Genomic DNA, 26881 nt, shown 5'->3' on the forward strand with positions numbered 1-26881 from the left:
GTGAGCTTGCCCACACTGATTCTCCATTCCTACAGCCTCAGAATAAAAGGACGTACCTTTAGAAAGGAGATGAGGAGGAATTTATTCATTCAGAGGGGGGTGAAACTGTGGAATACATTGCCACAGACGTATGTGGAGGCCAAGTCAATGGATATTTTTAAGGCGGAGATGACAGATTCTCAATTAGCGTCAGGGGTTATGCGGAGAAGGCAGGAAAATGGGGTTGAGAGGGAAAGATAGGTCAGCCATGATTGAATGGCGGAGTAGACTTGATGGGCCGAATGGCCTAATTCTGCCTCTAGAACCTATGAACATGAACCATTACTGCTTTCATCGAGTTTGCTCCTGAAGAATAAGCTCGTGGGTCATCCATCCCTCAGCAACCTTTCCCCATGGACCATGAATCGCAGAAGAGAGACAGAAAGTTGTGGGGGTGCAACGTGGTGGAGAGTTAAGGGTCTGTCCCTCTGTACGAGCTAATTCAAGAGTTCTCCCGAGTTTTCCCTGATTCGAACTCGGAGAATTACGGTAATGGCCGCTCGTAGGTACTTGGGGCTCTCGTGGACATTTTTCAACATGTTGAAGAATCTTCACGAGTCTTCCCGAGCTTACCGCGTTTCCCTTGTACCTGCCGTTAACGTTACGAGCCGCTAAGAGACGTCCCATGCTCCGACGTACCCGCTATGTACATTCTACGTGCTTACCATGAGTTTGATTTTTTTTTAAACTCGGGAGAGCTCTTGAATTACCTCGTACAGTGGGACAGCCCCTTTATTATCTCTGTACTGTGATCAGAGCATAAACACTGGGGCGGCACAGTGGCGTAGCGGTAGAGTTACTGCCTGACAGCGGCAGAGACCCTGGTTCCATCCAAACTACGGGTGTTGACCGGACGGAGTTTGTACGTTCTCCCCGTGACCGCGTGGGATTTCCCGGGTAGCCGGTTCCCTCACACATTCCAAAACGTACAGGTTTGTAGTTCAGTTGGTTTTGCTAAATGATTGTAAATTGTCCCTAGTGTGTAGGATAGTGCTAGTGTATGGGGATCGCTGGTCGTCACGGACTCGGTGGGCCGAAATGCCTGTTTCCATGCTGCATCTTTAAACTAAACTAAACTGGCATCTAAGAAGGCACACCAACCCCTCTACCTCCTGAGAAGAGTGAGGACATTTGGCATGTCTCCAATCATCTTTCAAACTTCTGCTGATGCACCGTATAAAGCATATGGTTGGGTTGCATCAAAGCTTGGTTTCAGAACAGCTGTGGCCAAGACCGCAAGATGTTGCAGATATTTCTCAATGTAGCCCAGTCCATGACACAGACCAGTCTTCCCACCATGGACTCCATCTACACCTCATGATGCTTTGGGAAAGCAGTCAAACTGATCCCACGCCGGTCTTTCCTTCTCCCTCCTCCTGCCTAAAAGTACAGTAGCTTGAAAGCGTGTACTACCAGACTCGGAAACAGCTTCTTCCCCTCTGTTATCAGGCTTCTGACTAGTCCTTCCATTAACTAGGACACTGGCTATTTCACCTCTACCCCATTGCGGATATTGGACTTTGTCTGTGGAACTGATGCGCTACAATGCTGAGAACTATATTCTGCACTCTGTATCTTCCCCTTTGTTCTACCTACTGTACTAGAGTTTGATTATATTTATGTATAGTGCATTTGATCTGCTTGGATAGTCTGCATTACAAAACCTTTCACTGTACCTCGATACATGTCGCAATAATAAACCTATACCTTTCACAGATGGATGCAGATTATGATCCCAGTCAGACGGTGGTCCCCTCCAAGAAGAAAAAGAAACAAGATGTTCCGCTCATGGGCAAGAAAAGACGGAAATCTAAATTTGCAGAGGCAGTTTGCAAGATGAAGCCAGCTTTTGATCCAAGTAAGACTCTCAGGTGTGAGTGATCCTTCTAACCACACAACTGATGGTAGCTCATCTCTCCTTGGTGAATGTCTATTATGCCTTCATGGTTAAAACTGAACTAGTGTTTACTGAGAAGGTTGCAGCAGAAAAAAAGCACCCTGATTGTCCGACTGAATAAAGACTGGATGTCTTGTAATATGGTGCTGTGATGGGAGATGAGCAATGGAGAGATTCGGGGGTAGAATGGCTATGGAAGGATATGGACCATGAGTCGTTTACATTTTAGCTCAGATTTAGTTTACATTTTAGTTTCGAGATACAGCATGGAAATAGGCCCTTCAGCCCACCGAGTCCGTGCCGACCAATGATCAAGTAATAGGAGGTAGACAAAAATGCTGCAGAAACTCACCGGGTGAGGCAGCATCTACGGAGCGAAGGAATAGGTGACGTTTCAGGTCGAGACCCTTCTTCAGACTCGGCCCGAAATGTCACCTATTCCTTCGCTCCATAGATGCTGCCCCACCCGGTGAGTTTCTGCAGCATTTTTGTCTACCTTCGATTTTTCCAGCACCTGCAGTTCTTAAACACAATGATCACGTAATGGTCTGAAGAAGGCTCTCAACCCGAAACATCTCATATTCCTTTTCTCCAGAGATGCTGTCTGACCCGCCGAGTTACTTTGGCTTTTTGTGTCTATCTTCGGTGTAAACCATCATCTGCAAATCCTTGCTACACATTACCTGTGTACTAGTCCTATCCTACATACTAGGGACAATTTACAGAGGGGCCTATTAACTTACAAACCCGCACGTCTTTGTATTGTGGGAGGAAACCGGAGCACACGGAAAAACCCCACGTGGACACAGGCAGAATGTACAAACTCCATACAGGCAGCAGAGACAGTCAGGATGAAACCTGGGTCTCTGGCGCTGAAAGGCAGCAACTCTACCGCTGCACCACCCTGTGAGATCAGGTCTGGCACAGATATTGTGGGCTGAATGGCCTGTTCCTTTGCTGTACTCTTCTGTGTTCAGTGCCTTCCATTATGTGAGGAATCTACTCCATCTTTTTGGTTGTGCTGTCTCTTGAATTTGACCTTCAATATCTGAGGTGTGAAACACTTTGGGAAGTTCAATACTAACGTTATACACAGACACCTTGGGAGTGTTGCTGTACAGGTGCCTCGGGATGCAAATTCTTTGCTCCCTCAGAATGGAGAAGCAGGTGGACAAGTGAAGATGGCACTCAGCGGGCTTGCCTTCATAGGACAGGGCATTGAGTATATGAAATGAAAAGGAAAGTGGTGAAATCATTGGACAAAGTCAGCATGGATTTACAAAAGGTAAATCATGTCTGACGAATCTTATAGAATTTTTCGAGGATGTAACTAGTAGCGTGGATAGGGGAGAACCAGTGGATGTGGTGTATCTGGACTTCCAGAAGGCTTTCGACAAGGTCCCACATAAGAGATTAGTTTACAAACTTAAAGCACACGGCATTGGGGGTTCAGTATTGATGTGGATAGAGAACTGGCTGGCAAACAGGAAGCAAAGAGTAGGAGTAAACGGGTCCTTTTCACAATGGCAGGCAGTGACTAGTGGGGTACCGCAAGGCTCAGTGCTGGGACCCCAGCTGTTTACAATATATATTAATGATCTGGATGAGGGAATTGAAGGCAATATCTCCAAGTTTGCGGATGACACTAAGCTGGGGGGCAGTGTTAGCTGTGAGGAGGATGCTAGGAGACTGCAAGGTGACTTGGATAGGCTGGGTGAGTGGGCAAATGTTTGGCAGATGCAGTATAATGTGGATAAATGTGAGGTTATCCATTTTGGTGGCAAAAACGGGAAAGCAGACTATTATCTAAATGGTGGCCGACTAGGAAAAGGGGAGATGCAGCGAGACCTGGGTGTCATGGTACACCAGTCATTGAAAGTGGGCATGCAGGTGCAGCAGGCAGTGAAGAAAGCGAATGGTATGTTAGCTTTCATAGCAAAAGGATTTGAGTATAGGAGCAGGGAGGTTCTACTGCAGTTGTACAGGGTCTTGGTGAGACCACACCTGGAGTATTGCGTACAGTTTTGGTCTCCAAATCTGAGGAAGGACATTATTGCCATAGAGGGAGTGCAGAGAAGGTTCACCAGACTGATTCCTGGGATGTCAGGACTGTCTTATGAAGAAAGACTGGATAGACTTGGTTTATACTCTCTAGAATTTAGGAGATTGAGAGGGGATCTTATAGAAACTTACAAAATTCTTAAGGGGTTGGACAGGCTAGATGCAGGAAGATTGCTCCCGATGTTGGGGAAGTCCAGGACAAGGGGTCACAGCTTAAGGATAAGGGGGAAATCCTTTAAAACCGAGATGAGAAGAACTTTTTTCACACAGAGAGTGGTGAATCTCTGGAACTCCCTGCCACAGAGGGTAGTCGAGGCCAGTTCATTGGCTATATTTAAGAGGGAGTTAGATGTGGCCCTTGTGGCTAAGGGGATCAGAGGGTATGGAGAGAAGGCAGGTACGGGATACTGAGTTGGATGATCAGCCATGATCATATTGAATGGTGGTGCAGGCTCGAAGGGCCGAATGGCCTACTCCTGCACCTAATTTCTATGTTTCTATGTTTCTATGAATTCATTAAAGTCTGAATTGAGTTCATTGAGTTTGAGGAAGGGTCTCGACCCAAGACGTCATCCATTCCTTCCCTCCAGAGATGCTGCTTGTCCCGCTGAGTTACTCCAGCATTTTGTGTCCATCATTGAGTGTAGGAGTTGGGATGTCATATTGCAGCTGTCCAAAAATGGCCAGGCTGCATTCGGAGTATTGTGTGCAATTGTGTTTGCGACAATACAGAAGGATGTGGTGAAGTTCAGAAGAGTGCAGATAAGATTCACCGAGATGTTGCCTGAAAATACAGGGCTTTACTTACTTCACAGACTGGCTTTACCCAGTCTGATGAAGGGTTTCGGCCTATTTCCTTCGCTCCATAGATGCTGCTGCACCCGCTGAGTTTCTCCAGCCTTTTTGTGTACCTTTAACTTATGAGAGTTTGGTTAGGCTGGTTTATTCTTACTATAATGTAGAATGCTGATGGGCATCCCTTATATGGGTTTATGAAATGATGAGTGACACTAAAGAAGGGTCTCGGCCCAAAACATCACCAATTCCCGCTGAGTTACAATTTTTGTATCTATCTTCGATTTAATGCAGCATCTGCAGTTCCTTCCGACACATTTCTCCTGCCCCATCTATGCTGGTCCCATATGCCTGCATTTGGCCCATATCTTGCTGAGTCCCATATGCCCATATTTGGCCTGTCCTGCTGAGTTACTCCAGCTTTTTGTGTCTAAGATAAGATGGATAGTCAGAACCTCTCCCAGATTCCCACGGGAGGGGTTCCCAGAAGGTATTGGGGGCCAAATCACTGGATGGATTTAAGAGAGAGTTAGATAGAGCTCTAGGGGCTAGTGGAATCAAGGGATATGGGGAGAAGGCAGGCAGGTTATTGATTGGGGATGATCAGCCATGATCATAATGAATGGCGGTGCTGGCTCGAAGGGCCGAATGGCCTCCTCCTGCACCTATTTTCTATGTATGAGCTCGGCCCGTGCGTTTGGGTGGTAAGGCCACTGCCACTGGGTTCAGTGTGGGGGCAGGGAGTTTAGTGATCGGGTGGGGAGGGAGAGTGGTTGGAAAGACCGCTTCACTAAGGGCGTCGAGGGCCTGTGGGGGAAGGCAGGAGAATGAAAATGTAGCAGCACTCTGCATCTGTGGAAAGAGGAAGTTAATGTTTGAGTCACAGACCTTTCACCAGAACTGGGAAAGGGAGAAGACGAGTTAGGTTTCATTTGCAGAGAGGGTGGGAGCAGAGAGCAGAGGCAATGGGATTACAGTACAGTTTGCATAATCCAGTCCCATTGTTCAAAACCCCCGATTATTTACCAAATCTGTAGCCTCCCTTTGATCTGGTATTTTGTTGGTTCACATGCTTGATCAATGGTGTTTTATCATTAATGTTTTATTATTATTAATGTTTAGTGTTTTCTGAGTCATTCGTAACTGTCACTGTATGTCATGTTGTTACTTGTGGGCGGAGCACCAAGGCAAATTCCTTGTATGTGAATACTTGGCCAATAAACTTACTTACTTACTTACCCTGCTGTGCACACTTTCTTTAAACTTGCTGGTGCCCCGTCTCTCAAGCTCCCTCTATACTCACTGGGTGAGTTTATTCAAGTTCAAGTTCAAGTTTATTGTCAAGCGTCCCTGATAGGACAATGAAACTCTTGCTTTGCTTCAGCACACAGAACATAGTAGGCATTGACTACAAAACACATCAATAAATAAACTGATAAAGTGGAAAATGACAGATAATGGGTTATTAATGTTCAGAGTTTTGTCCGAGCCAGGTTTAATAGCCTGATGGCTGTGGGGAAGTAGCTATTCCTGAACCTGGTTGTTGCAGTCTTCAGGCTCCTGTACCTTCTACCTGAAGATAGCAGGGAGATGAGTGTGTGGCCAGGATGGTGTAGGTCTTTGATGATACTGCCAGCCTTTTTGAGGCAGCGACTTCGATAAATCCATGGAAGGAAGGTCAGAGCCGATGATGGACTGGGCAGTGTTTACTACTTTTTGTAGTCTCTTCCTCTCCAGGGCGCTCAAGTTGCCGAACCAAGCCACGATGCAACCAGTTCTACCACTGTGTAGAGAATAAAGAGCTTTGGGTATTAACAGGATAGTATTCAATCTGTTTATCCCACAGTAGTGAAGTTGCGTGGGTGCTGGATTACCAGCGCTTTACTGTACTTGTGATAGGGTGAGGCAGGTACTACTTTGTTTTCTGTTCTTTCACATCAACGCATCTTTGCATTTTCTAGACTTCCTTATAGTCTCCCATAATTAGTGGGTTTTTTTAAGTTTTCTTTCCGGATTGGTTTTGGTGCATTTAAAGGATGGCTTGAAGCCAGAAAGAAAAAGGTAGCAGGCAGAATTGTGCATCACAGCAGCACGGCTGGTAGAGTTGCTGCCTCACAGTGCCCGTGACCCGGGTTTGATCCTGACCTCAGCTGCTCTCTGTGTGAAATTTGTACGCTCTCCTTCTGATGTTGGGGGAGTCCAGAACCAGGGGCCACAGTTTAAGAATAAGGGGTAAGCCGTTTAGAACGGAGACGAGGAAACACTTTTTCACACAGAGAGTGGTGAGTCTGTGGAATTCTCTGCCTCAGAGGGCGATGGAGGCAGGTTCTCTGGATGCTTTCAAGAGAGAGCCAGATAGGGCTCTTAAAGATAGCGGAATCAAGGGATATGGGGAGAAGGCAGGAACGGGGCACTGATTGGGGATGATCAGCCATGATCGCATTGAATGGCGGTGCTGGCTCGAAGGGCCGAATGGCCTACTCCTGCACCTATTGTCTTTTGTCTATTGTGATCACATGGGTTTCCTCCGGGTGCTTCGATTTCCTCCAACATCCCAAAGACAGGCAGGTTTGTAGGATAACACAAAATTGCTGGGGAAACTCAGCGGGTGCAGCTGCACCCGCTGAGTTTCCCCAGCAATTTTGTGTACCTTCGATATTCCAGCATCTGCAGTTCCCTTTTGAAGAGGTTTGTAGGATAAATGGCTTCAGTAAATTGCCCCCAGTGTGGATTGGAAAGTGGGATGATATAGAACTAGTGTGAACGGGAGATCGATGGTCTGCGTGGACTTGGTGTGCTGAATGTTTAGTTTAGAGATATTGCGCGGAAACGGGCCTTTTGTCCCACCGAGTCTGTGCCGACCAGTGATCCCCATACACTAGCACTATCCTACACACTAGAAGCCAATAAACTTACAATCCTGGACGTGTTTGGCATGTGGGAGGAAACTGGAGCACCTGGGGAAAACCATAGTCTGTATCGAACTCGGGTCTCTGGTGTTATAAGGCAGCAACTCTACCGCTGCGCCACCGTGCCACCCTAATGTCATGTTCCCGTACTGTATTTCTAAGCTAAACTAAGAAAAATAAATCACTAAAACATGGGGGGAAAGCACATTAACATAAGAGAAAAAGCAGGGCAGATCATGTAGTTTTGATTTACCTAACAACTCAGAGGAGCTGTGCTTGCCACTTTCATTTTGGTAAATTTGTTGATGTGGCATTTACCTTATCTCTTTTAATGTGTTTGACTTTTGACCAAATTGTTTTTTATTGCAGAGGACAAGACCTTTGAGCAGTACTTAGATGAGTATTACCAGCTGGATTATGAAGATATCATCGATGACTTGCCCTGCAGGTTTAAGTACAGATGGGTGTTGCCCAATGACTTTGGCCTCAGTACAGAAGAGGTATGCTTGAACTGTCAAACCCACAGCTCTTTAGCTGTGCAGATTGGAAAGCAACCAACAATAACGCTTAAAGTTAACGTTGACGTCTCCGGGCCTGTGCCCACTGGAGTATGGAAAGATGAGAGGGGGGGATCTCATTCAAGCTTACCAAATAGTGAAAGGGCTGGATAGAATGGATGTGGAGAGGGTGTTTCCACAAGTGGGAGTGACTAGAAGCAGAGGCCACAGCCTCAGTGTAAAAAGACGTTCCTTTCGGAAGGAGATGAGGGGGAATTGTTTTTTGTTAGTAGTTGGTGAATCTGTGGTATTCAAGACTTAAGTCGAGACTTAGAACTCATCTTTACTCTCAAGCCTTTCTTGACGTCCTCTGAGTGAGGGCTGTATTTATGTATGTACTTAATCTATGAACCACTGTTGTAGAAAGTTAGCACCTCCACCAATGTAAAGCACTTTGGCCAACGAGAGTTGTTTTTTTAATGTGCTATAGAAATAAAAGTGACTTGACGGAAGTGGCGGCGCTGTTAACAGCTGCGGCTCGCCTGCAGTCCGTCTGTCTTTACTTTTTTCTGTTGTTTTTTTTGTCTTGTTTTGGTTAAGTTTTAGTTTGTTGGGTTGTGTTAGGGGGGGGGGGAACATGTTCTCTGTCTCTTCCTTCGGGGGAATGCGACTTTTTCGTGTCGTATCCCCCTTCTCTGCCTCCGTCTGCGCTGAGGCCTAATGGCGGAGCTGGCGGCCTCCAGCCTGCGACTGACCCCGAGGCTCCAGTGGCAGAGCCAGCCAGGACTCACCAACGAGAGGCTGGCCGTCTTCGGGGCTGAGGCAGCGGTGGCCCGACTTGCTGGTGCGGCGTTCTGGCTTTCGGCGGCGGCTTGGAGTTGATGCAGCGGGGCTCGGAGCTGAGACTGCGGGACCCGGAGCTGGGGCGGCGGCCCTGAGCGGAGACTGCGGGACCCGGAGCTGGGGCGGCGGCCCGGAGCGGAGACTGCGGGACTCGGAGCTGGGGCGGCTGCCCGGAGCGGAGACTGCGGAACCCGGAGCTGGGGCGGCGGCCCGGAGCGGAGACTGTGGGACCCGGAGCTGGGGCGGCGGCCCGGAGCAGAGACTGCGGGACCCGGAGCTGGGGCGGCAGCCCGGAGCGGAGACTGCGGGACCCGGAGCTGGGGCGGCGGCCTGGAGCTGGGGCGGCTGCCCGGAGCTGATGCTGTGGCGGGCCGTCTCGGAGCGGAGACGGCGTTCCGGCTTTCGGCGGCGGCGACATCACCACGGAGGTCCGCTGGACTAGAGGGCGGCATCTCCGGCCTGGATCGATCGCCTCAGCGCAGAGGGAGAACAAGGAGGGAAGAGACGGAGACTAAGACTTTGCCTCCATCACAGTGAGGATGTGCTTGGTGAACTCACTGTGGTGGATGTTTAATTTGTGTTTATTGTATGTTTTGTTTTTATTGTTACTGTGTATGACTGCAGGCAACATAATTTCGTTCAGACCGAAAGGTCTGAATGACAATAAAGGAATCTAATCTAATCTAATCTAATCTAAAACTTGATTCATTGTCACAGACGGCTGTGAAAGTCCAGACATTGGGTCTTTTTTAAGGCAAAGATTAACAGATTCTTGATTAGGACGGGTGTCAGGGGTTATAGGGAGAAGGCAGGAGAATGGGGTTGAGAGGGAAAGATAGATTAGCCATGATTGAATGGAGGAGTAGACTCGATGGGCCGAATGGCCTGGTTCTGCTCCCACGGCCCATGAAATATGAAAGCTTCAGGCACGATGACCTACAAATATCAGGTTATCATGTAGAGTTTGCAGACGTGTTGTGAGAGCTTGGAGTTGCAAGGATGCTCAACTCTGAGACACAAGGTCTTTGTGGAGTGGAGGGCCTTTTGATAGAACGGAAATAAAGGGATTTAGTGGGAAAGAGTTCCACAAAAGCAAGAATTTATTGACAAAAAATGTGCGTCATTGTCCTATCTACTGTTCTCCTTCACCCTTCCAACCACTGCCATGCTTTCTACTATCTGACCCGATAAGTTCTGTCCTACTGTATATCTAGGAAAGAACTGCAGATGCTGGTTTAAATCAAAGGTGGACACAAAATGCTGGAGCAACTCAGCAGGACAGGTAGCATCTCTGGAGAGAAGGAATGGGTGACGTTTCTAGTCGAGACCTGTCTGAAGAAGGATCTCGACGCGAAACGTCACCCATTCCTTCTCTCCGCAGATGTTGCCTGTCCCGCTGAGCTACTCCAGCATTTTGTGTTTATCTACTCAATCTCTGACTCTACCGCTGTGCATCTTCCTCTGACCGGCTCTCAGTCTCTCCTTATGTGATACTGAGCCCAATTTTGTCTTTGTAAAGTTCCTGTTGACAATCTCACGAAATGGAAAGTATAGCTCATACGTTCATAAGTGATAGGGGCAGAATTAGGCCATTTGGCCCATCGAGTCTACTCCGCTATTCAATCATGGCTGATCTATCTTTCTCTCCTAACCCCATTCTCCTGCCTTCTTCCCATAACCCCTGACACCCGTACTAAACAAGAATCTATCTATCTCTACTTTAAAAAATATCCACTGACTTGGCCTCCACAGTCTCCTGTGGCAAAGAATTCCACAGATTCACCACCCTCTGACTAAAGAAATTCTTTATAATGTAAGTCTGAGTTACTGCGTGCTTAGAAAGTCCAAAACACTGGTGGTCTGACCACTGGAATAACTTTGATTAAAATATTCATTGCTATTAATTGAGTAAAACAAAGGAAATTTGTATACAAAAGCCCAGTAGTGGCTTTAGGCAAAAATACAACCTTTTTTGCCTTTTCTGCTTCCTAAGAGTACAGAGTGTTTTATAGTCTTGTGTCCCAAACAGAAACATTAAATTCTTACTTGCAGCAGCACAACGGAATATGTAAATAATATTGTAAACAAAAAAAGTATTTTTGTAATATCTGTGTGTGTGTGCACACGCGCGCGCGCACACACACACACTCACACACGCACAGGTACATATACATATAAATATACAAGCACACACTTGCGCGCGCACACACACACTCGCACACACACACTCGCACACACACACTTGCACACACACTCACACATTCACGCACACTCATACATTAAAAACAAACAATAATATTGCAAGAAGACAAATCCAATGCCCCCAAGTCTATGTAGATCTGGGCTTATCTGGAGGTTGGAGTATTGAATGTAATATCCTGATAGCTGTAGGGAAGGAGCTGGTCCTGAACCTGGACCCAGTTTTCAGGCTTCTATATCTTCTTCCCGATGGCAGCGGTGAAATGAGAGCGTGGTCAAGGTGGTGTGGGTCTCTGATGATGCTGGCTGCCATTTTGAGGCAGTGACTCCTGTAGATCCCTTCGAAGGTGGGGAGGTCAGTACCCGTGATGGACCGGGCAGTGTTCACTGCTTTTTGCAGTCTCCTTCGCTCCTGGATGTTCAAATTGCCGAACCAGGTTGTAATGCAACCAGTTAATATGCTCTCTACTGTACACCTATAGAGTTTAAGACAGGTGTTGAGGACACTAGTGGCTGCACTGCTGTGGTAGATCCCCAGATGTTGCATTCAGGTTCCCCTTTAATAAGTGGGCTGGTAGAACTGCCAAAGAACCTGGAAATTATCATACTTGCTGGATTTTACTTTAGTTTTTAAAGAAATTTGGCATGTCCAGAAAGTGATTCCAGATTTCTTGATCAATTCACAGTGGCGCTGCTGGTAGAACTGCTGCCTCAGGCCCCTCTTCGATCCTGATGTTTGCTGCTGTCTACGTGGAGTTTGCACGTTCTCCCTGTGCCCGCATGAATTTCCTCTGGTACTTCAAAGATGTGCGGATTCGTCGTTTAATTGGCCTCTGTAAATTGCCCCCAGTGTGTAGAGAGGGGATGAGGAAGTGGGATAACAGAGAACAAGTGTGAATAGGTGATTGTTGGTCGGCGTGGGCCGAAGGGCCTGTTTCCATGCTGTGCCTCTAAATGTTAAATGAGCATCAGCAACTGTATCCCCACTCATTTATTTGTAACCTACTGCTATGCTGTGATAGGTGATCAGTAAATTAGTTTCTGCTGACAGCATCGTTATTGTGTGTAAATAACAAAAAGATTCTCGGGTCACAAACGCATATTAACAAATTTAGGTTGAATTTCTTATCTCCAAATCTACTGTTGAAAACTTTGCACTTTTGTTATCTGCAACTTCTCTGTAGCGCTATTCGGCACTGTTTCCTTTCTCCTTTTTCCACTCCTGGTGCAGTCAGTGCAGGCTATATAATTGTACTTGTTTTTGAGATGATATGCCTGGATAGTATGCAAAACAAAGAATTTGTATACTACCTCTTTTAGACAATAGACAATAGGTGCAGGAGTAGGCCATTTGCCCTTCGAGCCAGCACTGCCATTCAATGTGATCATGGCTGATCATCCCCAATCAGTACCCCGTTCCTGCCTTCTCCCCATATCCCCTGACTCCGCTATTTTTAAGAGCCCTATCTAGCTCTCTCTTGAAAGCATCCAGAGAATCTGCCTCCACCGCCCTCTGAGGCAGAGAATTCCACAGACTCACCACTCTCTGTGAGAAAAAGTGTTTCCTCGTCTCCGTTCTAAATGGCTTACTCCTTATTCTTAAACTGTGGCCCCTGGGTCTGGACTCCCCCAACATCGGGAACATGTTTCCTGTCTCTAGCGTGTCCAAACCCTTAACAATCTTATATGTTTCAATGAGATATCCTCTCATCCTTCTAACCTCCAGAGTGTACAAGCCCAGCTACTCCATTCTCTCAGCATATGACAGTCCCACCATCCCGGGAATTAACCTTGTAAACCTACGCTGCACTCCCTCAATAGCAAGAATATCCTTCCTCAAATTAGGGGCCCAAAACTGCACACAATACTCCAGGTGTGGTCTCACTAGGGTTTTCTGTAGGTTTAGAGCGATTATAGGCCAAACATGGGCACTTGGGACCAGCTTATATGGGCGCCAGGGACAGCATGGATGAGTTGGGCCGAAGAGCCTGTTTCCGTGCTGTATGACTGACAATAATCATCCAATATCAATACATTGTTACATAGCTTTGGGGCCAGTGTGTCTTCAAAAGACATTTGGATGGGCCCATGGATGGATAGGTTTAGAGGGATATGACTCAAACAGGGCAGGTCGGACTAGTGTAGATGGGACATCTTGGTCGGCATGGGAAAGTTGGGCTGAAGGGCCTGTTTCCATGTTCCTCTATGACTCTTAACTTCATGACCAAATCTGCAACAATAACTATTTGTCTCTGCATTTCAGATTTTGGCAGCAGATGATAAAGAACTGAATGCTTGGTGTTCGTTAAAGAAAACCTGTCAGTTCAGGTCAGTCAAAACTTATTTTACTGGATGCTATCTTTATAGGGCGTCACAGTATCGCAGCGGTAGAGTTGTTGCCTTACAGCACCAGGGACCCGGGTTTGATTCTGACTACAGGTGCTGTCTGTACAGAGTTTGTATGTTCTCCCCGTGACCTGCGTGGGTTTTCTTCGGGAGCTCCGGTTTCCTCTCACACTCCAAAGATGTGCATGTTTGTAGGTTAGTTGTACAAATTGTCAATTGTCCCTAGTGTGTGTGTGTGTGTTCATGTGCGGGGATTGCCGGACAGCGAGGACTCGGTGGGCCAAAGGGCCTATTTCCGTGCAGTATCTCTAAATTAAACTAAACTAACTGCAGATTATAACATCAAAACAAAACACTGTTATAAGCAGAATGCAGGGCAATACAGTGGGACAATGCCAGAGTTGCTACTTTATAGTGCCAAAGTCCCAGCTTCGATCCTAATTATGGGTGCTGTCTGTACGGAGTTTGCACGTTCTCCCTGTGACTGTATGGGTTCTCTCTGTATATTCCAGTTTCCCCCCACATTCCAGAGATGTACAGGTTTATAGGTTAATTGGCCAGTAAATTATCACAAGTGTGCAGGATAGAACGAGTGTGAACGTCGGCATGGACCCAGTGGGCCGAAGGGCCTGGTTCCATGCTGTATCACTAAACTGCATGATCACATTCCTAACTTCTGCAAGGGTCCAGACTTGCATCATTCCCAGTTATTTTCCCGGGCATACTTGGAATTTCCTATAAGCGATTTATTTATTACTGTAAATACGTTTAGTGTTCCAGACAGATTAGGAAGAACCCTGGTCCTTGCTGAATTAGTTGATCTTTGTGGTGCCATATCTTCACAGGAGAGCTTATAATATGCAATAACGTACTTTTAGCTTTGGACATCTAAATTTAGTGAGAACTGCATGGACAGGGCGGCATGGTGCCTTATTGTGCCAGAGTCCCGGGTTCCAACCTGACTACGGGTGCTGTCTGTACGGAGTTTGTACCTTCTCCCCATGACCACGTACGTTTGCCCCAAGTCAAGTCAAGTCAAGTTTATTCGTCACATACACATACGAGATGTGCAGTGAAATGAAAGTGGCAATGCTCGCGGACATTGTGCAAAAAAACAAACAAACAAACTACAAACAGAATGGAACAGAATCACATTTACATATATTACATATTTATGGGAGGAAAGAAAAAGGAAAAAAACAGCAATTAAAAAAAAACACCACACAACAGTAAAATGGTTCAGTAAAGTTAGTCCCTGGTGAGATAGGAGTTTACAGTCCTAATGGCCTCTGGGAAGAAACTCCTTCTCATCCTCTCCGTTCTCACAGCATGGCAACGGAGGCGTTTGCCTGACCGTAGCAGCTGGAACAGTCCGTTGCTGGGGTGGAGGGGGTCTCCCATGATCTTGTTGGCTCTGGAGTTGCACCTTCTGATGTATAATTCCTGCAGGGGGGTGAGTGTAGTTCCCATAGTGCATTCGGCCGAACGCACTACTCCCTGCAGAGCCTTCTTGTCCTGGGCAGAGCAGTTCCCAAACCAGATTGTGATGTTTCCGGACAAGATGCTTTCCACAGCCGCTGAGTAGAAGCACTGGAGGATCCTCAGAGACACTCTGAATTTCCTCAATTGCCTGAGGTGGTAAAGGCGCTGCCTTGCCTTACTCAGGAGTGCTGCAGCGTGTGATGTCCATGTCATATCCTCAGAGATGTGGACTCCTAGGTATTTAAAGCAGCTCCCCCTATCCCCAGTATCCCCATTTATCTTCAATGGAGTGTATGTCCTCAGATGATGTGCCCTCCTAAAGTCCTAATGTGCTCTGGTTTCCTCCCACACTCCAAAGATGTACAGCTTTATAGGCTAGTGTTGCTTTGGTAAAAATCGTAACTAGTTGCCAGTGTGTAGGATGGTGCTCGCATACGGGGATCGCTGGTCGGCGCGGACTCGGTCGGCCGAAGGGCCTGTTTCTGCGCTGTATTTAAACTAAAACTGCACCAACACCTGCACATCAGCACACCTCTTAACTGCAAACCCAGTAAAAACACAATTTTCTATTTTCTCAGAACAGAGAAAGAAGAGGTACTTGACCTGAAGATTTACAAGAAGAAAGCACAGAATTCCTGGAAAAAACAGCAGACCTTTAAGTCTCTGGCGCTGCAGTAAGTGTCATCAGTCAGCAGTGTCAATACCATCAGTAGTCTTGATAATGACAGGAATCGGTTCAGAAAAAGGAAGTAGTGGCTTCTTGGGTGTTCACCACAATGACGGCATTGGTGCCGGCTTTTCTGGACTCGCATACAGGGTTTTTGTGGGGGGGGTGGGATAAAGAGTCATTATGCTTGATGCTCAGTTCTGTGACCTGCCTTCAAAGGAGTGTGCTCTATTTCTTTAGTCAAAGCAGCATACTCTGTCTAGTTTGGATTTCTCTTGTTCTTATTGTTGGCAAAATCTGGTAGTTTCAGTCATTTAAAAAATAGCTTTTAGGCAAATATTTCAGCTTTCATTTATAATATTGCCTGTTAATTATCTGCGCCAACACTTTATGTAGCAATGTTACAAAAGTTTGAGATTTTAAAAATCAAGTCTGCAATTTATCCCATCAGATAAAGCATAAAAATAAGTTTAATTTGACACCTAATTCACTTTCACATCTTCAGTATTAAAAAAAGTTATGGCCATTTTCATCCTCGGAAATTAGCATCTTGTTCCCTATTGATTTTCCATTGACTTAACACAAAAGCTGTGATCGAGGACAGTCTAAAGCCCATAACTTTATTAAAAATTAAGAGAACTGAAAGAAATGTTCAGTTATTATAGATTGAAGCATTCTGAAACAAATATTAAACAATCTTACTTGGATGACCTGAAATTAAAGCATATAATTAGTTAGTTACCCAATTGTAGCTAATTCCAAAATTCAATTACTAGATCTAAACATCTATCCATTTCTTAAGGAAAGATTAACATTTTTAAATAGCCTAAGTGTCCAAAGAACATTCAGACAAGAATTCACAATAAAACATGATTTTAAAATCTTATTGACGTTAATTTATAGGCCAAATGGAAGGAATTTAGTGTTCAATTGCTGTAAATTAATGGCCATTTAAATCAGCTTTCGTGGGATCGTGTGGAACACGATGGTTTGGAACGTTCCCATTGTGGTGAATTTGTACCCCATATGCCCAGAAAAATACTGCAGGATTTAATGGGCCGCCAAATCAGCTACTCGCAACATAAAATTTTGTATAAAGGGATCTTAAGAAGCACTTTTTAATGTAAAAATAAACAGCCTACCTTGCGTTGTCCCCTACATGAGATCCGTCCCGTTGGCGGTGGTCGCGGGTTTAGAGGATGACTTTTAACCTACTATAACAATTAAATAAACCAATATAGTTTAAAAATAGCTGCAGCGAACTAATGTCGCAGCGATTTTTCGTCATCAACTAAGTAGGCTGAACAACCTCGATTTGAATAGCCGAGAGACAATCGCGTTTTAAACCCGCACCCCTCTCAAAGGCGCCAAAATCACGCACATGGGCGGCGACAGACCTGCAGCGACGCTGAAGGTAAGTTTTGCAACATACCTACTTTATGAGCATTTTCGGGGTTGCATCATTGCAGCTCGTTGTTGTAACGCTCTGGGTGTTGAACATAGAACAGTACAGCACAGGCCCTTCGGCCCACAATGTCTGTGGTGAAAATGATGCCAAGTTACATTAATCTCCTCAGCCTGCACGTGATCCTTACCCCTCCATTCCCTGCATATCCATGGGCCTAACCAAAAGCCTCTTAAACGCTACTATCATATCTGCCTTCACTGCCACCCCTGGCAGTGCGTATTCGGCACTATTCTTCTTCTTCTTCTTTCGTGTGGCGTGCACAGCTTAAACTTGTTGGACAACTTGTACTACTTGATCTTCTGATTGTGCATGTCGAGTTGATTGCATTAGTCGAAACAGGGCGGACCATGTGAAGGTTGCAATCTTCCACCCCATTCGGCACTCTCTTTGTGAACAAATACTTGCCCCACACATCGCCTTTAAACTTTGCCCCTCTCGTCTAAAAGCTATGCCTTCTGGCCTTTGTCATTCCCATCCTCGGGAATAAGGTTCTGACTATCTACCTCTCATAATTTTATATATTTCTATCTGGTCTCTAAATCTAAATCTCTTATTAATGTTATTCAATTCAATTCTGTATTCTTTCTTAATGTGCTGCATTGGCAAGAAGCATTTCACTACACCTAGGTGTATGTGACCAATAAATAACCTTTGAACCTTTGGTCTTCGCTCCGCCTCTGAAGCTCCAGAAAAAACAATCCAAGTTTGTCCAACCTTTCCCCGCATTATCCCATTTACCTCATCGACTGGAGTGTTCATATCATTCCGTGTTTAACTAAAGTTGCATGCTTGACATATGAACTGTATGGTCGACAGAATTTTACCCAAGACTTTTTAAACAAAACAAATTTTCTGCCTAGGCTCTTCGGAATTGTCACTCTGACTTTTATTTTTATTGTTATTCTCATCAGCAGTTCAACTGAAATATTTAAATTCTTAGCATATAAATTGACATCTATCATTGATTGATTCGCATATCAGTGGACAGTGGAGACCCTCCTTCAGACTAGTTTGGGTGGAGAGAGGAGGAGAACTTTTTCAGGGTAGACGGTAGACACAAAATGCTGGAGTAACTCAGCGGGACAGTCTGAAGAAGGGTCTCGACCCGAAACCTCATCCATTCCTTCTCTCCAAAGATGGTGCCTGTCCCAGCTGAGTTACTCCAGCATTTTGTGTCTATCTTCGATTTAAACCAGCATCTGCAGTTCTTTCCTACACATTCTTCAGAGTACACATACCTCGAGGAGATTTTGCAGTGGAGCAGACAAAATGTGTAGGAAGGAACTGCAGATGCTGGTTTACAGTGAAGATATTATCTTTTATAACGCTCACCTTTTCACTCCATGTCTATTCAGTCTCTCTCAAACTCTCACACTCTTGCCGACCTTTACACACCCTAGCCCTTTGCTGGGCAGTTAATGGCCTCTGCTGCTAAAGCACAGAGCCTCTCTCCATGAGATATCCGTTAACCTTCAATTCACTATTATATTCACTATTAAATAGTGAATGTAACCTTCAATCCACTATTAATATCAATTGAATAATACAGATTGATTGATATTAATAGTGAATTGAAGGTTAAATTACTGACCCTTTAAAAAATGTTTTTCAATGTTTTTGTTCTGCAGGGAAGAAGAATCTCAGACTGACGAGGCTGCTGGCAGAGCCAAGATGGGCAAGAAGCGCAGGGATAAAGTGCAAACGGCAAGGCTGCTGGAGGAAGGAGTGGCAGCAGAGATGGAGAGCACGAATACCAGCCCGATGGGTGGGTGGCTGGAGGCCGGGATGGGTGGACCAGATGCTGAGGTGGATGAAGCCGTCCTGATTGGCAGCGTGAACGCAACGTCGGCGGCGGAGGAAGCACCGGGAACGTCCCCTGCTCCCCCAGCCGCCCTGGGGGAAAAGGCGGCGCAGCCCGCTAAGAAGAAGAAACTGCGAAGGAGAAACGTGCGGCTGGGCTCGCGGGTGAAGATGGGTGGCCGGGTGTTCAGTGGCTCCAGGCTGCAGGCGTACGGGCTGGACCCACGCAAGCTAAGATACAAGCTGATGAACAGAGGAAAGAAGAAACAAGGAAAGAAGCAAACAAGAGCCTGATTTATTGTTGATGAACAAGGTCATTTTGTGAAAAGTAAGCTGGTTTCTTCAATCATTATTTAGATTACTTTACCTCCTGTTACTGGCACATTTTGGTCCTTGTTCAATAGGAATTGTCTCTCAATGTCCCTTAAATGGGGAGTTTCGAGGGGTTTCTGCTTCATAGTGTCACGTCATGCTGCCCAAGATGCCCCATCTCAGCCACTCACATTTACCCGTGTTTGGTCCATATCCCTCTAAACCTTTCCTATCCATGGACCTGTCCAAATGTCAATAGACAATAGACAATAGATGCAGGAGTAGGCAGCACCGCCATTCAATGTGATCATCGCTGATCATCCACAATCAGTACCCCGTTCCTGCCTTCTCCCCATATCCCCTGGCTCTGCTATTTTTAAGAGCCCTATCTAGCTCTCTCTTGAAAGCATCCAGAGAACCTGCCTCCACCGCACTCTGAGGCAGAGTAATCCACAGAATTCTCTGCCTCTGTCCTTTAAACGTTGCTATTGTCCCTGCCTCAACTACCTCCTATGGTAGTGTTGCAAATACCATTTGTATGGAAGATAGACACAAAATGCTGGAGTAACTCAGCGGGACAGGCAGCATCTCTGTATAGAAGGAATGGGTGACGTTTCGGGTCAACACCCTTCTTCAGGTCCATTCCTTTCCTTCAGAGATGCTGCCTGTCCCACTGTGTTACTCCAGCATTTTGTGTCTATCTTCAGTATAAAGCACATCTCAGATCCGCAGACCCTCAGCACAGGAGCACCGCAAGGCTGCGCACCCTCCCCTCTCCTCTACTCTCTCTACACCAACGACTACACCACCACAGACACCTCTGTCAAGCTTCTTAAGTTTGCGGACGACACAACCCTGATTGGACTGATCCAGGATGGGGAGGAATCCGCATACAGACAGGAAGTGACACAGCTGGTGTCCTGGTGCCATCGTAACAACCTAGAGCTCAATGCTCTTAAGACAGTGGAATTGATTGTAGGCTTTAGGAGAGCTCCCCCTCCCCTGACCCCACTCACCATCAACAACACCACAGTCACATCTGTGGAGTCTTTTAAGTTCCTGGGAACCATTCAGATTCAGATTCAATTTAGATTGTCATTCTCAGTGTACAGTACAGAGACAACGAAATGCATTTAGCATCTCCCTGGAACAGCGACATAGCAAATGATTTAAATAAATAATAATAAGTGATAATAAGTGTCCGGGGGGTGGGGGGGTGATTGGCAGTCACCGAGGTACGTTGTTGAGTAGAGTGACAGCCGCCGGGAAGAAGCTGTTCCTGGACCTGCTGGTTCGGCAACAGAGAGACCTGTAGCGCCTCCCGGATGGTAGGAGGGTAAACAGTCCATGGTTGGGGTGAGAGCAGTCCTTGGCGATGCTGAGCGCCCTCCGCAGACAACGCTTGCTTTGGACAGACTCAATGGAGGGGAGCGAGGAACCGGTGATGCGTTGGGCAATTTTCACCACCCTCTGCAATGCCTTCCGGTCGGAGACAGAGCAGTTGCCATACCATACTGTGATGCAGTTGGTAAGGATGCTCTCGATGGTGCAGCGGTAGAAGTTCACCAGGATCTGAGGAGACAGATGGACCTTCTTCAGTCTCCTCAGGAAGAAGAGACGCTGGTGAGCCTTCTTGATCAGAGTTGAGGTATTGTGGGTCCAAGAGAGGTCATCGGAGATGTTGACTCCCAGGAACCTGAAGCTAGAAACACGTTCCACCTCCGTCCCGTTAATGTGGATGGGGGTGTGCGTGCCGCCCCTGGACTTCCTGAAGTCTACAATGAGCTCCTTGGTCTTCTTGGAGTTAAGGGCCAGGTTGTTGTCAGCGCATCATGCTGCTAAGTGCTGGACCTCCTCTCTGGACATCATCTCCAAGGACCTTAAATGGGGGGCTACCATCGACTCCACAGTCAAAAAGGCTCAACAGAGGATGTACTTCTTACGGCAGCTGAGGAAGCACAATCTGCCACAGCCAATTCTACACGGCCATCGTAGAGTCTGTTCTCACCTTCTCCATCATGGTCTGGTTTGGCTCAGCCACCAAGCACGACACCGAGAGGCTGCAGCGAATCGTCCGATCAGCAGAGAAGGTTATTGGCTGCAACCTTCCCTCCATTGATGAACTGTACACTGCAAGGGCCAGGAAGCGAGCGGGCAAGATCATCTCTGACCCCTCTCACCCTGGCCACAAACTCTTTGAATCACTTCCCTCTGGAAGGCGACTCCGGACTGTCAAAGCTGCCACAGCCAGACATAAAAACTGTTTTTTCCACTAGCAGTAGCTCTACTCAACAGCCAAAAGTCTGTAGCCTCCTTTTGCTCTGGTATTTTATCTGGGACTCAGCTTCGATCCTGATGTCAGTTGCTGTCTGTGAGGAGTTTGCACGTTCTCCCTGTGACCACGTGGGTTTCCACTGGGTGCTCCGGTTTCCCATGCTTCCTGAAGACGTGCAGGTTTGTAGGTTAATCGGCCCTCTATAGATTGCCCCTGGTGTGTAGGGAGTGGATGAGAAAGTGGGATAACACAGAACTAGTGTGAACGGGTGATCGATGGTCGGCGTGGACTCTTGCTCTTTGCTCAGAGTAAGGGAATCGAGAACCAGACGATTTAGATTTAAGGTGAAGGGGGAAAGATTTTATAGGAATCTGAGGGATAACTTTTTCACACATAGGGGTGGTAGATGTATGGAACAAACTGCCATGGGAGATAATTGGGGCAACGTTTAAGAAGCAATTAGATACATGGATAGGACAGGTTTAGAGGGATATGGACTAATGCGGGCAAATGGGACTAGTGTAGATGGAGCATGTTGTTCGGTGTGGGCAAGTTGGGCCGAATGGCCTGTTTCCACACTGTATGGCTCGAAGACCCCTTCATACAAGTTCTATCTTATTCCACTTTCTTGTCCACTCCTTTACAAGCTAAAGGGCAATTGGCAGAGGTCAATGAACTAACAAACTACACATCTTTGTGGTGTGGGGTGTAAGCGGAGAACCCCGGAGGAAACCTACGCAATCACACAGGGAGAACGTGCAAACTCCACCCAGACGGCACCAGAGGAACCCGTGTCCGGCAGCTCTACCACTGTGCTGTCTAGTCAAATCGTACAACATGCGAGTACAATTAAGTCACACACTACTGTTACAGAGGAAAAGTCCATGGTCTGGAATGGGACTGGTGGGAGATCAGGACTACATTCCAGCTCATGGAAGGGCAACTCAGTACTCTGATAACAGCGGGGAAGAAGCTGATCCTGAATCTGGTGCTTAAGAAGATGCTGGAAAAATCAAAGATCAAAGATCGTGTAGAGCAGGGGTGGGCAACCTTGTTCTGCATAGGGGCCGGGACGCATGTCTGTGAGCGGATGGTGGGCCACATCTATCACGTGTACACATGGATCCCGCCCCGGATGGCAGGCATCAAATCACATGTTCACAGAAGGTAGACAAAAATGCTGGAGAAACTCAGCGGGTGAGGCAGCATCTATGGTGCGAAGGAATAGATGAGGTTTCGGGTCGAGACCCTTCTCCAGACTTGGCTTGGCACTTTCAAGCTGTTGTATCTTGTGCCCGATGGGGGAGATGAGAGGTGGGAATGACCAGCATGTAAATAGTCCTTGATTATGTTGGCTGCTTTCCTGAGGCAGTGTGAGGTGTTGATGGTGGGGAGTTTGGGATGTGTGATGGACTGGGCGACTGTCTGCAATTTCTTGTGGTCTTCTGCAGAGCCAGCTGTGGTGCATCCAGATAGTATGCTCTCTGTAGCAGACGTTTCAAATCAGCACTTCACACATTCCAGTGTAAATCAGAAGCCTTGCTGATTTTATATATTTTCTTTTCTCCACTATAGCTTGGGAAACTTGACACCGTGTTATGTTCTAAGCAAGCCCGGGAGAACATCACCTCACGAAGCAGGGATGGCAGGAAAAAACGTGTTGCTTTCCATGGAGAGTCTCGTGGCCATCTTGGAAGATGTTCTCAGTAGCCCGTTACACCAGTCTCCTCTTAGCTCACTGCCAGAACTCTATGAATTATAATACATCCTTCCCCTGAGCTCCTTTTATAGATTTTTAATGATTATGAATAAAAGATGGTGTTAAAATTTCATTCAACTTTCTTTAAAACAATGTCCTTGATGACTTGGCTGAGTCGCACTTGAGAGGAAGATCCCGACACAAAATGTCACCTATCCATGTCCTCCAAGATGCTGCCTGCTCCGCTGAATTACTCCAGCACTCTGTGAAACGTCACCTATCCATGTCCTCCAAGATGCTGCCTGCTCCGCTGAATTACTCCAGCACTTTGTGAAACGTCACCTATCCATGTCCTCCAAGATGCTGCCTGCTCCGCTGAATTACTCCAGCACTTTGTGAAACGTCACCTATCCATGTCCTCCAAGATGCTGCCTGCTCCGCTGAATTACTCCAGCACTTTGTGTTTTTGCCCAAGATTCCAGCATCTGCAGTTTAGTTTTAGTATGGAGGTACAGCGCGGAAACAGGCCCTTCAGCCCTCTTAGGTCATGCTGACTAACGTTCACCCATAGATTAGTTCTATCCTACACACTAGAGCAAGTTACAGAAGCTATATAGCCTGCAAACTTGTGCGTCTTTGGAGTGTGGGAGGAAACCGGGGCACCCAGAGAAAACCCACGCGGTTACTGGGAGAACGTACAAACTCCGTACAGACAGCAGCCGTAGTCAGGATGGAACCTGGGTCTCTGGCTCTGTGAGGCAGCAACTCTACCCCTGCGCAAGCTTGAAGCTTATCTTTGAGTATAATTATGAGAAGACTCTACGAACTGGGATAAAATTCCATTCTCTTTCCTTGTTCAGGGTGTTTAATTCATTTGTAGTGAAGAAGCTGGTGGTTCCAATTAAAATAGCAGAAATGAAATGTTGCTGGGAGTGATTCTACTTAACTGGCAGTGAGCTTGAATTAATTTCTCTCTATCCAGTGCTTGAGAGCTGACATTATATCTGCTTGAGGGCAGCTGTGAAATGCAACTCGCAGACTACACAATTGGAAGGGGGAGGGTTGCAGACATCAGATCACAAAGTCCCTAAAAGCCCAGTCCCACAGTACAAGTTCATTCCAAGAGCTCTCCCGAGTTTGCCCTGATTCGAACTCGGAGATTTACGGTAATGGCCGCTCGTCGGTACTCGGGGCTCTCGTAGACATTTTTCAACATGTTGAAAAATCTTCACGAGTCTTCCCGTGCTTACCTGCCGTTAGCGAGTCTTCCCGAGTACCTGCCGTTAGCGCTATGAAATGTCCCCGAGCTCCGACGTATCTGCTACGTTCATTCTCCGTGCTTCCCACGAGTTTGATAGTTTTTAAAACTCAGGAGAGCTCTTGGAATGAACTCGCACCGTGGGACAGGGCTTTACCTCCCTGAAAGTGGCAGCACAAGGATGGTAAAGAAGCCATACCGCTGGGTTGTAAGCTGCCCAAGTGGGATACGAGGTGCTGATCCTCCAATTTGTGTTGGGCCTCACTCTGACAGTGAAGGAGGCTCAGGACAGAAAATTCCGTATATGGGAATGGGAGGGGGAGTTAAAATGTGTAGGAATGAACTGCAGATGCTGGTTTAAACCGAAGACAGACACAAAATGCTGGAGTAACTCAGCGGGACAGGCAGCATCTCTGGTGAGAAGGAATGGGTGCTGTTTCAGATCCAGACCCTTCAGACAAAATGTTTGGCAACCGGGAGATCGCGTAGGCCAGGGGTGGGCAACCTTGCATTGGGGCCGGGACGCATGTCTGAGCGGATGCCGGGCCACATCTATCACGTGTACACGTGGATCCCGCGATGGCAGCCATCAAATCACGTGTTCACAGAAGGTAGACAAAAATGCTGGAGAAATTCAGTGGGTGAGGCAGCCTCATGCAATCCTTGCATGTCTCACCCGCTGAGTTTCCCCAGCATTTTTGTCTACCTTCGATTTTTCCAGCATCTGCAGCTCTTTCTTAAACTTATTCGCAGAAGGTACGCGGCCGTGCCGGCAGCTTTGCGCAGGATGCGGTACAGACAGAGCTCGACGGGCCGGATGATTTGGGGGAGTCCAGAACCAGGGGCCACAGTTTAAGAATAAGGGCTAAGCCATTTAGAACGGAGACAAGGAAACACTTTTTCTCACAGAGAGTGGTGAGTGTGGTATTCTCTGCCTCAGAGGGTGGTGGAGGCAGGTTCTCTGGATGCTTTCAAGAGAGAGCTAGATAGGGCTCTTAAAGATAGCGGAGTCAGGGGATATGGGGAGAAGGCAGGAACGGGATACTGATTGGGGATGATCAGCCATGATCAAATTGAATGGTGTTGCTGACTCGAAGGGCCAAATGGCCTTAAAGATAGCGTAGTCAGGGGATATGGGGAGAAGGCAGGAACGGGATACTGATTGGGGATGATCAGCCATGATCACATTGAATGGCGGTGCAGGCTCGAAGGGCCAAATGGCCTACTCCTGCACCTATTGTCTATTGTCTATTACGGGGGGGGGTAAATGCGCCTGCGGGCTGGATGATTTGGGGTTAAGGGGCCGCATTCGGACCCAGGGCCGTAGGTTGCCGGCCCCTGGCGAAGGCCAAGGTGGACTGAGCGAAGGTGTCCCTAAAACTCCCTTCACCCGCAGTGTCAAAGTGTGGCTGGCCTGGAACATGAAAGCACAGACGTTTGAGCAAGAGCTCTTTATGGTGCAACATCCTCACTGCGCAATGTCCTTTACAAAGTTACAGCCTGTTCCAGCCCGGAGGGAAGCTGGCGGTCACTGCACAAGGTATTACAGTAAAAACAATGCAGCGGCAGAGTCATTGTCGGGCTGGTAATCCTCCAGATCGGTGGATGTCAGTTCAAATTTCATCACCACCTCAGCGAGGGAATTAAAATGCAGCCCATTGAGCAAATGTGGAATTGAAAAGCCTACTGCCGGTAATGGTGACTATCTCTGAGCGGAAGGAACCCGACAGTCCCTTCTGGCCTGTATGTGTCTACAAGCCCTTCGGTAAACATAAAATGGTGGAGTAACTCAGAGGGTGAGGCAGCATCTCTGGAGAGAAGGAATGGGCGACGTTTCGGGTCGAGATTCTCGACCCGAAACGTCGCCCATTCCTTCTCTCCAGGGATGCTGCCTCACCTGCTGAGTTACACCAGCATTTTGTGTCTACCTTCGATTTATACCAGCATCTGCAGTTCTTACACTTTCCACATGCCCTTAGTTACCACACTACTAGGAAGAGCCATGAGGATCAGGCCAAAGAGATCAAAATTGGTGTTCATAAGTTCTAGCAGAATTAGGCCATTCAGCCCATCAAGTCCACTGCGCCATTCAATCATGGCTGATCTATCTTTCCCTCCTAGCCCCATTCTCCTGCACGGCACAAGCTGACCCTGCTGTTCCTTGAAGTCCCATGGAAAAATAACCTGTGAGTGTGACGGACAACCTGGTCAAGGGATGAATTGTCCCAGACATCCAACTATTCCAGACAATAGAACATAGGTGCAGGAGTAGGCCATTCGGCCCTTCGAGCCAGCACCGCCATTCAATGTGATCATGGCTGATCATCCCCAATC

General features: G+C 47.0%; 1 protein-coding gene across 2 annotated transcripts in view; it reads left to right on the top strand.

The window, feature by feature from the left end:
* kri1 (KRI1 homolog) overlaps positions 1-23422 on the top strand; it is a 70768-nt gene extending 47346 nt beyond the window's left edge. For both annotated transcript variants that reach the window (XM_033050721.1, XM_033050722.1), the window contains exons 15-20: positions 1756-1897; positions 8071-8201; positions 13504-13568; positions 15647-15742; positions 18832-19331; positions 23166-23422. In XM_033050721.1, the coding sequence (XP_032906612.1) occupies positions 1756-1897; positions 8071-8201; positions 13504-13568; positions 15647-15742; positions 18832-19297 (900 nt within the window). In that variant the 3' untranslated portion in view covers positions 19298-19331; positions 23166-23422. The remainder of the gene's footprint in view (positions 1-1755; positions 1898-8070; positions 8202-13503; positions 13569-15646; positions 15743-18831; positions 19332-23165) is intronic.
* Positions 23423-26881: the final 3459 nt, after the last annotated feature.

This window comes from Amblyraja radiata, chromosome 35, assembly GCF_010909765.2.
Source record: "Amblyraja radiata isolate CabotCenter1 chromosome 35, sAmbRad1.1.pri, whole genome shotgun sequence".
Lineage (NCBI taxonomy): Eukaryota > Metazoa > Chordata > Chondrichthyes > Rajiformes > Rajidae > Amblyraja > Amblyraja radiata.